The following is a 15769-nucleotide window of genomic DNA, read 5'->3' on the forward strand; positions in this document are numbered from 1 at the left end:
CGATCTTCCTCTCTCTCTGTGTTTGATGATCTACTGACTCCTTCAAGAAACATCCAAAGACATTCTTATTTGTGCTTTTCCATGATTTTCTGGAACTCCTGTGTTGTCAGTATGTTTAAATTATATATTTAATTGAGTATTGTTTTGATTGTTTAAGCACTTTGTGACCCTGGTCTGGAAAAGCGCTCTATGAATACAAATGACTTACTTACTTAGTTCTTCACGCAGCACCAGTGAAGCAACACACTTCTACACAGGCTCACAGAGCTGGAAGTTGGGTTGCAACGGATTACAATTTGATCCATCCATCCATTTGTGTGGCCGTCCGTCCTTCCATCCAGCCATCCGTTCATTTGTCTCTTCATCCACCCCTTCATCCAGCCGTCTGTTCATTTGTCATTTTATCCAGTCATTCGTCCATTCACCTCTTCATCCAGCCGTTCTTTCATTTGTCTCTGCATCAAGCCGGCCGTTTATTGGTCTCTTCATCCAGCCCTTCGTCCATCCACCTCTTTATCCAGCCATACGTTCACTTTTCTCTTCATCCAGCCATTCGTCCGCCCATCCTTTCATCCAGCTGTCTGTCCGTTTGTCTCTTCATCCAGTCATTCATCCATCCACCTCTTTATCCAGCCATCCGTTCATTTTCCTCTTCATCTTCCATTTGTCCGATTATCTGTCCGTCTGTCCGTCCTACCCTGCATCCTTTCATCAAATGCCCATCCCTTAATCTATCCTTCCGCTTGTCCATCCACCCATCCCTACATTCATCTATCCGTCCGTCCCCTCAAACATCCCTCTGTCCCTTGATCCATCCGTTCGTCTGTCTGTCTTTCCATCCCATAATCAATCCATCCATCCGCCCATCCCTTTATCAATCCAGTCTGTCGACCCATCTGTCCCTTCATCCATTTATTCGTCCGTCTGTTCATTCCTTTAACCATCCATCAAACAATTAATTCCCTCATCAATCCCTTTATCATTCCATCTGTCCACGACCAAGCATGAGACCTGGTCTCTCCAATGTGTCGTAGATCTGCCCCGAGGTCTCCTCCCTGCTGGGAGGAATTACTTAAGGAATTTTTTTCACGTTCCCGACAAAATGTGGACACCTATTAGTTAAGTTATATTTTATTTGTTACATTTTATTTGTTTATTTGTGATCCAGACAAATACATACGATTGCGAGTTAAATAAATTAGACATTATTAACTTTCACCTCATGTCGAAGCTGATTAATAAAACAAACAAGCAATTCAAAACATTAACATACATTTCACCGGTGAAGTCTTTTATGTGCTGTAATATTCTTGATTCGGGAACGTTAGAGAGCGACGCGGCCTATAAACGTCAGCATCAGGGTGAGGAACGTCAGCGTCATCGTCGCGGGAGGAGCCGGACAACCCGATGACGAGGTGGAGTCTGAAACATTTTGTCCAAAAATAAGAATGAATAAAAAAAAAAGAAGAAAAAAAAGCTTATCAAAGCGACATCTGAGGACTCACATGCTGCCACGGTGCCCCGGATGATATTCAGACTGGACGCCAACAACTTCTCATTCAGGTCAACGGTGGCGTTGCTGGCCGCCGGAGTTGAGCTTTGGTCAGCGAAGACGAGGGTCATCTCTGTGGCGATCGAGCCGCTCCTGCGTCAGACAAAAAAAACAACCTCATTAGCCCCGAAGTACTGGACGTGTGCAGCTCGAGGCGCTCGAGCTTACGTGAACGAGTTGGTGATGGAGCGCTTGAAAGACGTCGGGTAGACTTCTTTGCAAACCTTGTTCACCTGAGAGAGAAAATCAGACTTTTTTTCATGGGGAGAAAAACATTAGGAAGTCATTCGAGCTAAAGGCTACTCACCGCTTTCACCACTGTGTTCGACAACGCCTTGAACTTGGCCGATGCGGAGTTGGTCAGGTCCGAGTCGAAGGTTCTGTTCATAGTGAATCGAAGACCGAGGGTTCCCTCGCTCGCTGACGCCGCCTGCGTCGAAGGGCCTTCAGTAGCAGCTGCTGTTTGCATAACGGTGGTTGCATTGGGGGCTATTGTGCTTGAGGTGGTAGTTACTTTAAATAAAAAAAGAGGGTTATTATTAAACACCAATAGACAGAAATGATGTACTAAACAAGCTTCTTAATACTCACCGACGACAACGGTTCCGTTTACAATGTTAAGTACGGTTGAGTTGAGCAGTTTGACGGACAGTTTCTCCTGTGCGGCCACAGCCGTCGGGACGACGCTTTGATTCTGGAACCGAAGGGTCATACTCGTGACCACCGATCCCTTCCTGCGACGGGAGAGAGAAGTCAACATCGAAGGCTCGTCGCCAGGGACGGCTCGAACGATGGGTGTTACTCACGTGAACGAGTTGACTTTGGAGCTAACATAGTCAGCGCCGTAGAGGTTTTTACCTATTCCGTCCACCTGGAAATTCATTTTTGATTAATGTATGTAAAAACATTCAGCATTATGAAGGATGATAAATGACGGTATAAATACACAAATAAATGTGTGGATGAATATCAACACGCAAAATGTATAAATAACTAAATGACTTCTGTTTTATTTTTGTCAAAGAACGGTGCTATTTCTATGTATATATACATTTAGTCATTTATACATTTTGACTTTTATTTATGTATTTATATATTTCGTCATTTTATACCTGTTTTTACGCATTTCGCATATTGATATTAATGCATTCATTTATTTATTTATATATTTTCGTTATGTATTCAAACATTTATACATTTATTTATACTTCATCAGCCTAAATAAACAAACGTCACGATCGACCATATCGTAAAGTAGCGACGGGTGATGAAGGAATTATCTTTATTTTATAACTGGATGTTGCTGTTGCTTTGACACAGTGGGAGGTTGAATTAAGTTGTTTCGGAAAAAAGCCACAGATTATAGAGACAAGAGCGCCACCTAGTGGGCTTTGAAAATAAATCTGTACTTTTCCGGAACTAAACCATTTGCAGAACTGGAACTAATTATATATTAATATGTTTATTATTTTTTATTATTTTGTGGCTGACACAAATTGTTTTATCACCACATTCAAGAAGGATCAAGAAGGTTAAGCTCTTTTTCTTTGACTCTATATCTTAGATTGGGCAGTTGTCGAGCTCAGCTCAGCAAATGTAAACACCTCTGCAGCACGTGCTAACTGTTCAAGTGGAGAAGACCATTCTAAGGACTGAAATGGTTCCCCAAGAGGTTCTAGAAACTCAAGCTGGTTCCCACAACGCCGCCATCTTCCTATATAGAATTTCTTCAACGACAATCTCTCACCTCAGTGGTCACTTTGGTCTCTAGCGCCTTATAAGCCGCAGTGGAAGAATCGGCCAGATCGTCTGAGTATTCTTGGTTGATGCTAAACGTCAAGGGAAGAGTTCCATCGGTGGATTCCTCGGTGGTTACTGAAGTGAAAATACAAAAGAACAAACACGTTAATTGATGACCTTGAACCAATTGTACGTGGCACTAACTAAAACATACGTCAAAATGTTTAAGCAGGACTTTGTCGACCTATGGAGCCGCACCTGTAGTATTACTCCAGTCTCGCAGTAGAACTAAATGTCCCTTATAACCCAGTGCGCCTAGTGGTGACGTTAAGTGTTTTGTTGGTTGGACGACATAAAGTAATTTTGCTTCGCTTTGCTTGGTTGATTTGCAAAGAGTTGCAGCTGGAGTGGAAGGAAAGTGTTCAAAATGCTCATGGAGTGACTAGTGATGGGCTTGTGAAGCTTCATAAAGGATTGTCCTCATTTTTAGAGTCCACTAGATGGCACTCTAGGCTGCGTAATCTCTTTCCAGCTTGGGAGTGGTCCAGATTCCCTCTACCATGGCCCCCGATTCAGCAATTATTGAATCGAGGCAGCATCGGTGCATCCTCCCCAACAGACCCAGTCAAAGGAACATCCAGCTTCCCCACCCTGTTAGGCTCGCTCCCTGGTCTTTTGGTCCTATTTCCAATCCCTAAGGTAATCAACCGTGTATAGCTCCGTCTAGACCTTTTACCATCTTTCCAACCTTCCATGTTTTCTAGCCTTGCACCTCAACAACCAATATATTCGTCCTATATTGGGGAGACCCTTCATACAGATCGTGGACACTCTTGGTTAGGGGTCCGGCTTTCATTAACAAGTGGACCGAATGAACGATCATGGGTTTCTGCCCGGGCCATTCCGGACCCCATCCGTTATCGAGGACTATAAGATCCCAGACTCTAGGTTTATCTGCTCGTTATTTTGTTGTTCCGGTTTCTTTGTCTTTATTTTTCATTGCATTAACGGTGAGTAGAGGGTCTGTCTTGGTTTGGGTGACGGGTCTTGTTTTGCCAAGTAGTCGGCCTCGAGAATGGAGGACTGTCAGTCCTGTCATTTATGCTCCGTCTTGTCTCACTTCCTGGTTTTTATTGTGAAGCTCTGATTGAGTTTTATCAACTTCCTTCCAACTTTGTGCTCCAGACCTGATGGACCTGATTCGTGTCACCTGCGTGTGAAGTAGTGACCAGGCAGGAAGATCAGGACTGGCAAACTCTTGTTTCCGATCAACTCTGGTTGGGGAATGTCGAGGGAAGGAAAAGAAGAATACTTCAAGAATATGAACGTCCGAGGCACCTCAGGGGTCAGGGCTTGGAGAGTTCTGTTTTTTTGTAAAATGCCAACACTCCTGAAGTGTGATCGTGTAGAGAATCCTCTCTATGCTAACTTGCATTTTGATTATACATTTCAAAATGTATAAAAGCACTGTAAGATTTTTCTTTTTCTCGTTTCTTTTTCGTTGAGGGTATTTAAAAAATAAAAATTTAAATCAGCTTTTGAAGGCGATTGAAGAAATGTTAAGAACATGCCTTTAATTTATTTGATATAAAAACTGAATCTTGTCATTGTATAATGACATTTATTTAATTAATATTTTCTGTAGTTCCTTCTCTCTCTTCTATCTATTAAGTGGTGTAAATGGGGAAATACATCACCATCAATGATGGTGGTGGCCTCCGACGTCAAAGCAGACTCTGTTGAAAAGGAACAAAGAATGTTGGTGTCATTATTAACACAACACATCTAACCTGACAATCGAGTTACCTGTCGCCATGATTGTGATTTCTTCTGCTTCAGTGACAAACGTAACGTACACCTCCGTGGAAATTGTTCCGCCTACGTCGGACACACACAATAATGTATTTATGACAAAAAAAAAAATGACAAACAATCTTTGGAATGGTCAAAAAACACTGGAATGTGTCTTACTGGTTGGAACCACGGCATTGACGGTTGTCCCCAAAATACCTGTTAAACAACCAACAAAATAGACAATTTCAACATCTTTATTCAACGAAACCAAAATATTACCTTTTTTCTTTTTTTTTATCATCGCAAAATCTTACCGGCAAAAAGCAGAATACGTGTGAAACATTCCATTCCAACTAAACTGCTTCTTCCTGTGGAAAACAAAAATCTATATTTAGCGATATTATATACATTTCAATATATTTTTTTCAAAATTACAATTCTAAATGACACCCAGGTATGTACAGAAATAGTTCCTTAGCATCTTATTTAAAAAAAAAAACATGTTGCCAGGTAGGTTATGTTTCCACCCATTCCTGTTGGACAAAAGAGATTTTGATTTAAATTTCAAAATGGTTTGGGCTCTCTCTTAGAATGGAGAGCTTTGTATCCTCCTGTACACAGTTTTTTAACGGCCGACTCAAAAACAGTGTTCAAAGTAAATTTAAAAAAAAAAGCATTTTGGAGAGGCAAATATTTTCTAACCCTGGTATTTTTGTTTGGTAAACATTTGTTAAATCAGTTTTTTTTGTGTACTAATTAACACACACACACACACTTACCTCTGTGAGGTCCCATATCCAGATGTGTTGTGGAATTTTTGAGTTTCATGTAGATGGAGAATCTCCTGACACAGGTGTCCAGCGCCTTGCCTAGTAGCCTAATGGAGGTTTGAGCTCCTGGTCTAATTGATATCTTACGAACTTGAAGGACTTGTTTGACGGATGAACACCCTCTTTGAGTAAAAAGAGGGGGGGGGGGGGAGAGGCGTGGCTTGAATACAGCAGAGCCCATTTAGAGTTTGTTCCATGTATGACGTTGACAACTATTTTTTTTTGTTTTTATGACGGTGGTAGAGTGGTCAGCGTGGCAAGAAGAAGGTCATAGGTTTGATTGCAGAAAACTTAATTAAATAAAAATATTTTTGGCTTTCATGTGCTTTTCAAAATAAATTTGGAAAATAAATAAATAAAGGGGTTTATATCACATTGTGTGCATTTTGTTTTAGAATTAGTATTTGAATAAAATGAAAAAAGTACGTTCAATTTATTTATTTTTCATATTTTTTGACGGTGCCTAACAAAAGTAAGTAAGTAAGCAAGTAATTTTTATTTGTATAGCGCTTTTCCAGACCAGGGTCACAAAGTGTATAAAGTTACTGTAGGCCCGGCTTGTCCAAAGTCCGAAGGCCATTTGCGGCCTTTGAATCCTTTTTTTATATATAAATAAATAACAAGGTAAATGCCACATGGGTTAAATGAAAAAAAAAGTATGAGTGGGTCTAAAATCATGAGCGTGTCATATGAGTACGTGTCAAAGATAATTGGTTTCATGTGTAATTAGTTACTCAAGTTGGTCTTTTGTATATTTTGACAACTAGTTTTACACAAAAGTTCAGTCAATTTAACTCAAATGGCTTCTTGTAAAATACCCACCGGACCAAATACTGTTTTTTTTTTTTTAAACTATCGTCATAGAAATGTGGAATCCTGTCTGCTAACATTCCACGCAATCAACGATGAACATCGCCCTGAGCTTTTTCAAACATTGTTTTCTATCTATCTATCTATCTATCTATCTATCTATCTATCTATCTATCTATCTATCTATCTATCTATCTATCTATCTATCTATCTATCTATCTATCTATCTATCTATCCATCTATCCATCTATCCATCTATCCATCTATCTATCTATCTATCTATCTATCTATCTATCTATCTATCTATCTATCTATCTATCTATCTATCTATCTATCTATCTATCTATCTATCTATCTATCTATCTATCTATCTATCTATCTATCCATCCATCTATCTATCCATCCATCCATCCATCCATCTATCTATCTATCTATCTATCTATCTATCTATCTATCTATCTATCTATCTATCTATCTATCTATCTATCTATCTATCTATCTATCTATCTATCTATCTATCTATCTAATCTATCTATCTATCTATCTATCTATCTATCTATCTATCTATCTATCTATCTATCTATCTATCTATCTATCTATCTATCTATCTATCTATCTATCTATCTATCTATCTATCTATCTATCTATCCATCTATCCATCTATCCATCTATCCATCTATCTATCTATCTATCTATCTATCTATCTATCTATCTATCTATCTATCTATCTATCTATCTATCTATCTATCTATCTATCTATCTGTCTGTCTATCTATCTATCTATCTATCTATCTATCTATCTATCTATCTATCTATCTATCTATCTATCTATCTATCTATCTATCTATCTATCTATCTATCTATCTATCTATCTATCTATCTATCTATCTATCTATCTATCTATCTATCTATCTATCTATCTATCTATCTATCTATCCATCTCTTGTTTATTTTGTATAAAACAGTATATTATTGTAGCATATACCAAAATCTTTCTTTTTCTCTTTTATATATGATTGTAATAATATTTTGGTATTTCTATATTTGAACCTCATATTTAGTGTTTCACGTTGTTGATTCTGTCTTTTTTAAATGTTTTCCTTATATTTAACTTGGTATTTTCTGCACGTCATAAAGGAGAATGAAGAAGGAAACAGAAAACAGAAATTACAATGGTGGATCAGAATGTACAGGGTTATTTTTGTGCTTGACGTAAAGCGTGTCACGGATGGTGGAATGTCCCCTTGTTTGTCTTCTACCCACGAGACACATGTTTCCTCTGTCGTTACAGAAACACATTCAACAACCTTGAAGAACTGGTTGGTCGGATTTTCGGGTAATTTTTTTTTCCTTCTTCAATTTCCTGTAATGCACAGACATGGACCCGCCCACTTCCTTGTTGAGCGGAGCTACGCAGCTTTAACCCTCGTCTTTTCTCAAGGTCTAGTTGACCCAGAGCCCAGGAAACAAATGTGTTTGTGATACCCCTTGTGTTATCTCTGGGTGAAGGTCAACCATCCCTGGCTTCCAGAAATTAGATACGCAGTTGTTTTCAGGCCTTTCGGGTCAACTTGACCCAGGAATAACAAAAGGAAGATGTACAGTTCCAATTTCACAATCTTTGTTCTTTCTTTCATTTCAAAATAAGGCTTTGAAAAATGTCCTTTCTCTTTTCCATATATTATCTTGTACTTCTACTTATTGATATAAAAGATCCGTTTTTTTCGGTCATTTCAAGAATCAAGATGTTTTGAATTGTTCTCTCTAATCTCTGGAGGATACAATCTCAATATATCATGTTTTAAAGCACAATTTCAATAAGCCAGATAGTAAAAATAGCAACCTCTCAGAGGTTAAACGTGTCAGGAATTTCCCTCTAAACCTAAGTTTCAACAACTTGTAAGAAAAACATTTGAAAAATTTGCAGCAACGTCATTTCAAGGTGTTAGCCCAGACGGGCGTTTCTCAAGAAAACCTCTCATTTCAAAATGTTATATTTGAGATGTATTTTTTAGATATAAATGTGAGGTTTTAAATAAAACACTTAGACTCGGGTTATAGATTTAGGTTTTGAGATTTACACATGGATTTGAAATTTAAATATAGATTTTGATAAAGATTTAATAAGATTTAAAAAAAAGTTCCTTTAGGTTTATATTTTTATTTAGATTTAACATTTAGATGGAGATAAATGATTTATATATTAGGTTTAAGCTTCGGATTTAATATAATATGTATAATGGATTTTAAAATATAAGATTTGGATTTTAATTAAATATTTAGGTTTCAATTAAACATTAAAATAAAGATTTAGGTTCAACATTTAGTTTTAAATCTGACATTTATATTTGACGTAAGAGATACAGTACTGTGCAAAAGTTTTAGGCAGGTTTGAAATAATGCTGTAAACTAAGAATGAGTTCAAAAATATAAATAATCATTGTTTATATTTTTATTGTGCCTTTAAACCAGCATCAATTCTTAAAGGTACATATGCACAAAGTCAGGGGTTTTGTAGGATTCTAGTGTATGATCAACCAATGATACCAAACAGCTGCTAATGATCATTCATTTCACAAGTAGGTTGAAACTCAGTCATTGAGTGAAAAATATGCAGCTGTGTAGGAGCTTAAAACTGGGTGAGGACAGTGAAGACAGTTTCATGTCACAAGTCGTACGTCATGACTGAGCACAGCCACAAGGTAGTTCTACTGCATCAGCAAAGGTTTCTCCCAGACAAAGATTTCAAAGCAGATGTTTCAAGAAGTTCAAGCTCTTTTGAAGAAGCACGAAGAAACAACGTTGAGGATCGTAGACGCAGTGGTCGACCAAGGAAACTCAGAGCAGCAGATGAAAGACACGTCAAGCTTATTTCCCTTCGAAATGGGAAGATGTCCAGCCGTGCCATCACTTCAGAACTGGCAGAAACCAGTTGGACCAGGTAGACCATCTACTGTCTGGAGAAGTGTCTTCATGGTAGAGTTGCAGCCAAAAAGCAATTCCTCCGACATGGAAACAAGACCAAGCGACTCAACAGTGAACGAAAGCATAAGAACTGGTGCAGAAAAATGGCAGCAGGTGCTCTGGACTGATGAATCAAAATACTTTTCTGCGGCAGAAGTTTGTTCGCCGAAGGGCTGGAGACAATAATGAGTGTCTACAGGCAACAGTGAAACATGGTGAAGGTTCTTTGCAGGTTTGTGGCTGCATTTCTGCAAATGTAGTTGGAGATTTGGTCAGAATTGATGGTTTCAATGCTGAGAAATACAGGCAGATACTTCAGGAGGCGTATGATTGTCAATGGACGATGATGGTATGGACCCACAGAGCCAAGATCTGTGGTTAGTTCTCCAAGATGTTTGGAACCACCTACCATCCGAGTTCCTTCAACAACTGTGTGCAAGTGAATCTAGAAGAATTGATGCTGGTTTGAAGGCAAAGGGTGGTCTCACCAAATATTGATTTGATTGACATTTCTCTTCTGTTCATTCACTGCATTTTGTTAATTGATGCAAATAAACTATTAATACTTCCATTTTAAAAGCATTTTTAGTTTACAGCATTTTTGTACACCTGCAGAAAACTTTTGCACAGTACTGTAGATTAATCTTCTAAATGTAGTTTTTAAATTTTGATTTAAATTTAACATTTAGATATAGCATTAGACAAAGAATAAACATTCATTTAGATCAGAAATTTAGAAATAGATGTAAAATTTAGACTTATCTTTAGGATTTTAATATTATCCAACAATTAGAAGTTTAGGATTATGCGTAAGGTTCAACCTCTAGATTCAAATCCAACTTTTAGATATATGATTTATTTGTCTTCAAGCTATAGATTGTATTTATTGTGTTCATATAGAGTTAGGATATATTTGAAGATGTAAGATTTATATCTAAATAACCCATTTCGATTAAAGATTTAGGTTTAAGATTTAAATCTAACATTCAACAAAATTTAGATAAGGATTTTGATTTGGGTTTTAAAATAGATTTAGAATCATGGTTAAGGTTTATATTTAAATGTAACTCTAAAATGTAGATTAAGAGTTTAGAATTATTCTTAAGCTTTAGATCTAAATCTAACATTGAAATATAGATTAAGGATTTAGAACTATCTTTAAGTTTTAGATTTGAATCCAATATTACGATATAAAGGGTTTAGATTCATTTGTAAGATTTGGATTTAAATCTAAAATGAAGATAACAATTAAGGGATTTGAATTATGGTTAAGATTTACATTTGAATCTAACATGAAGATAACGATGAAGGATTTAGAACTAGGTTTAAGCTTTAGATTTAAATCCAGTAATACGATATAGATAAAGGGTTTAGATTCATGTGTAAGCTTTTGATTTAATTATAACCTGAAGATCACGATTAAGGATTTAGAATTATAGTTAAGCTTTAGATTAAAATCTAACTCTAAGATGTAGATTAAGGGTTTAGATTTGTTGTTAAGCTTTAGATCTAAATATGACATTGAGATATAGATTAAGGATTTAGAACTATGTTTAAGCTATGGATTTAAATCCAACATTACGATATAGATAAAGGGTTTAGATTTATGTGTAAGCCTTGGATTTAAATCTAACATGAAGATAATGATTAAGGGTTTAGAATTATGGTCAAGATTTACATTTGAATCTAACATGAAGATAACGATGAAGGATTTAGAACTAGGTTTAAGCTTTAGAAAGGGTTTATATTTATGTGTAAGCCTTGGATTTAAATCTAACATGAAGATAACGATTAAGGTTTAGAATTATGGTTAAACTCTAGAGTTAAATCCAACATTAAGATTTAGATTCAGGGTTTGGATTCTATTTTACATCAAGATTTAGTTTCAATCTGACGAAGCGTGTAAATATATCACATGGAAGTTTAAGCAGCATGACATTCATGACTGGTCTGGAAAACATTAACTTAAGCTTCATTAAAACATCCCTGTTGTTTAATTAGGAGTCTTCAAGCCCACTTGAATGGTGGGCTGACTCCCAGGACACACCTGCTCAGTGACGCTCGGCTTCATCGCTGAAGAAAACACACAAAAGAAGCTTTTTTATTCAAGCTTGTGTTTAACAAACGAGGATATATGTCGTCCAATTTATCATAAAGTCTAGACGCAACAAGAGGTTTTCATAAGGGCTTACTTGGTCTTACGACAGACCTTCTCTGTCGGCCAATTTGTTTTTATTTCAGTCTAGACACATTTTCTGCACTTGGTAATCTTCAATTATACGAATACATTTTTTTAAGCTATGTCGCTAACAGACAGACCTCCTTAGTGGGTGTTAATATGATCTGACCTGAGGGGAAAATTCTTAAATGTAGTCATTAGTGATGCTGTTAATATGAAGCCTAGCTACTGAGAAATGTTTGTACAGTTCAGGTATTAAATTGTATTAAGAGATGATGATGAGGTTTTTTTTTTTTTAAAAAGCAACACAACCTTATCCAAGAAGGATGATCTTGTTGGCATGATCAATGTTGCCAGACTTCTACACTCCCCCTTTTTCATCACACGTCTCCGGGTGGCAAACCCTTGTCGACAGACCTGCACATGGATGTGACGGCGCGTCTTCTTCTCTGAACACGTAAGTTTTAACCTCTTTTTTTTTATACATTTCCAAAATAAAACTATATAATAAAATAAAAAAAATAAAAAAAATATTATTTATTATTCAAAGTGTTAAACTTAATTTAACAAGTTATTTATTCAAAATAAAATACCTCAAAGGTTGATATAATCATTCTCCCTAGTAATGGTTGAAACTTTACATTTATTTTATTTTAAATAATGCACAATAGTTTTCACGCACAATTAATCACGTTGTTTTTATCAAATATATTTTTTAAACTGACTGTGATGCTGTTGTTGGTTTAGTGTTAAACTGAAATGGAGGACAGAAAAAAAGAATAAATAAATACATTTATATGTAAGAGAAAAAAAACATATTGTTGGATTTTTAAAAAATAAAAATAATACAAGTTAAATAAAAAAAAACGGAGCAAAAAAATAATAAATAAATCTTATAAAATAAACAAATATAAATATATAATCAATTTTGGTTAGAGGACTGTTTCAAACATCATTTAAAAAGACAAAAAAAAGTTTAAAAACATGTTAAAGATAATAATAAAATAATAAAAGTTAAAGAAAAAAAACAGAGCAAAAAAATAATAAATAAATATAATAAAATAAACAAATATAAATTTATTTAATAGGTATTCCTAATAATAATGAAACTCAAAACAAAATGTTGAAATAAATGTAATTGTTATTGAATATATCTTCTTGGTCTGTCCACACGTTTAAGGAAATAAGTTTAATTAAATTAAATATGAGTTAAACTCAATGAGAAATATAAAGAAAATGAATCATAAATATGTTATTGTTCGAGTAATATCTCTTTCGAAAAGGATGTGATTTAATCACAACTTGAAATAAAAAGAAAAAAACGTTTAAAGAAAGAATCGTTAAAAAAATCTCATATAAATAAATACATTTTAAGGACAATACGTTGAGTAAAGGTACCAGAATAAAGAGAAACATGGATCAGAAACCTTTCTCTCCACGACCACATGCGTGACCAACATCATGAAGTTGATTTGATGTCAACAATTTGATAATGAGATAGATCTTAGTTACTCTCCTGAAATAGAGTTTATTTCTATTTTTATCATTTGTTTGCATCAGTTGCTACCGCTGGTCGAACACCACAAAGTCGGAGTCCATGAATTCCTTCGTCCTGACTTCTCCCTAATCAGTGTGATTGTATTCCTCTGTTGCTAATGACTTCATTCCTCACTGAGCTCACGCTTTAAACCTCTCGACAACATCCAGCTCTCATTCCTTATTCCTGACCCACAATTCTCAACCTTTCCTTCCGCCTTCAGCACTGCGTCGTACCTTCCCTCGTACCCTTAGAAATACGTTTGATCTAAATAAGATTATAATATCTTGTTTTTTCCATCAATTTTCATCATTGATCAATATTTAAATGTTTTTTCTTTCTCAACAAATATACAGCAGACAAAGATTTAAGTAAGTAAGTAAAGGTTATTTGTCGTTTAGACTATTGTAACAGTTTATTTTGGTGTCTTAACAAAGAGGATCTGTCTCGCCTGCAGTTAATACAAAACTCTGCAGCCAGAATTCTGACTCGCTCTAGTAGAAGAACTCACATTTCCCCGATCCTTAAAACTCACTGGCTACCAGTTTCTTTCAGGATCAACTTTAACATTCTGGTTCTTACTTTCAGATCTATTCATGGTCAGGCTCCTCCTTACATCAGTGATCTGATCCAGCCTTACACCCCAGCTCGGGCGCTTAGGTCTGTGGATCAGAATCTACTAATGGTTCCATCCAAACACCATAGAAACAGGTGCCGCTACCTCTCTATGGAGATTCCTGCATAATTCAGCGTACGTGTTACACAATCCTGTTCATTTTAAAAATTCATGACAAGAGTTAAAACTAAAGTTTTGACCTTAAAACCCAAAACAAGTTTACCAATTGAAAACTTGAGGAGAAATACACCCCATAAATCAAGGACTCAACCAATACAACCTGATACATCTCTAGCGCTTGAAGAAAAAGGTGTGTCGCAAAGAAATTCAAAGCACTCTTGGCCCTTGACTGTATTTATGCGGCCCTCGGGGGGTGATAGTAAAAACAGTAGGAATGCTTATCTTTTTGATAGTTCCTTTCAGCTGACTTACTTACAGGACTACAGTTAAGGTCAATAACTCAGGTTGTATAATGTCCCTGTTGAAGTACAAATAAAATATCGGTTTTAATACTTTTGTGTTGGGACATTTGGCCTTATTTTTTTTGGCCGCTTTTTACTCTTCCCCCTAATATCTGATACGGCGATATCTTCCATATTTGAACTGTTGACATTCTCCGCATGCTACAAATGACTAGTGAATTTCATTTAGCACACAACATGTTGAGCTCACACACAATGACTCGCCCTAGGCCTTGATTTCATCTCTGAATATGTTAATCTTGTGGATATAAGTGTAAAGAAACAGTCCTTTTATACCGTGACTATAGTTAAAGTAATCCACTTGACTTTAAAAATGTAATTCTTATAGCACATGTATTCTAGTGGTGAGAGAAAATATTGCAATATTTTCATCCATGATACTCTATCCATATTCAGCAGAACTGTATGTTTTATTTATTTATTTTCTTTCAAATTATATATACTCTTGTTCTTTCACTGTTTAGATTAGATGATATTTATTTTTTAACAATTAACACACAAATGTTCAGAGCGCCTGTTCATTTAATGTTGCAATTAAACGCCAAGTTTCTAGATGGCAGCATTTTTAAGATGACTGAGGACAAGAGGATACAGTCGACTCCAGCAGCATTTAAAGCTGATGTTTGGAGATATTTTGTTTTGAAAAAAAATGAAAGCAGTTACGACTTCATCAGCCATGTGGTCTGTAAATTCACAACAGTTGTTACTATAGTATCACTATATATTGTATCATTACCCCTGTATCGTGATACGTATTGTATCACTAGATTCTTGCTCCTACTCACTTCTACTATTCGTTTTTTTATTAACAAATAAAATAATCACAGCATTTGTACATTTTTGTGTTGCAATTTAATTCTCTGCCACTTGATGGCAGTAGTCATTACATCCTCCGCAGCTATATAAACAATAAAAACCCTCTGAGATACCCGAGACGACTGAGGATGAGAGGATACAGTTGACTCCAGCAGTTTTTATATCTGAACTTTGGACCTTTTTGTTTCAAAACAAATGAAAGCAGTTACAACTTCGTCAAGAGTCATGTGGTCTGTAAATTCTGCATCACCAGAGTCAAGTACTCGACATTCTACACACATATCTATATATATCGTATTGTTGACCCTGTAACATGATACATATTGTGTCGCAATATTCTTGCCAATACACACCCCAACGGATTCAGTTTTACCTGCAGATGCTCATCTTTCAACAGAGCTAATCATTGTTTCTTTAAACTGTTTTTGTACTGCAGGTGTGATCATACG

General features: G+C 36.0%; 1 protein-coding gene across 1 annotated transcript; it reads right to left on the reverse strand.

Annotated features, from left to right (window-relative positions):
* Positions 1 to 1119: 1119 nt before the first annotated feature.
* LOC148089395 (uncharacterized) lies at positions 1120 to 6019 on the reverse strand. The gene is made up of 12 exons (XM_087806474.1): positions 5866 to 6019; positions 5401 to 5454; positions 5264 to 5302; positions 5099 to 5170; positions 4990 to 5028; positions 3300 to 3427; positions 2359 to 2423; positions 2144 to 2286; positions 1860 to 2065; positions 1721 to 1785; positions 1506 to 1645; positions 1120 to 1422 (listed from the first exon to the last, which is right to left on the reverse strand). The coding sequence occupies exons 1-12, from the start codon at positions 5912 to 5914 to the stop codon at positions 1325 to 1327; spliced, it is 1098 nt and encodes a 365-aa protein (XP_087662600.1). The 5' UTR covers positions 5915 to 6019; the 3' UTR covers positions 1120 to 1324.
* Positions 6020 to 15769: the final 9750 nt, after the last annotated feature.

The sequence above is a fragment of the Callionymus lyra genome, chromosome 1 (genome assembly GCF_982586985.1).
Source record: "Callionymus lyra chromosome 1, fCalLyr1.hap1.1, whole genome shotgun sequence".
NCBI lineage: Eukaryota > Metazoa > Chordata > Actinopteri > Syngnathiformes > Callionymidae > Callionymus > Callionymus lyra.

Excerpts from the sequence above, each read along its gene's own strand:
- LOC148089395 (XM_087806474.1), bottom strand. The coding sequence starts at position 5,914 with ATGAAACTCAAAAATTCCACAACACATCTGGATATGGGACCTCACAGA. Across the intron at positions 3,428-4,989 it reads GGCCACCACCATCATTGATG|TAACCACCGAGGAATCCACC; the intron begins GTGATGTATTTC and ends TTTTCACTTCAG. Across the intron at positions 2,287-2,358 it reads TCCAAAGTCAACTCGTTCAC|GAAGGGATCGGTGGTCACGA; the intron begins GTGAGTAACACC and ends CTCCCGTCGCAG.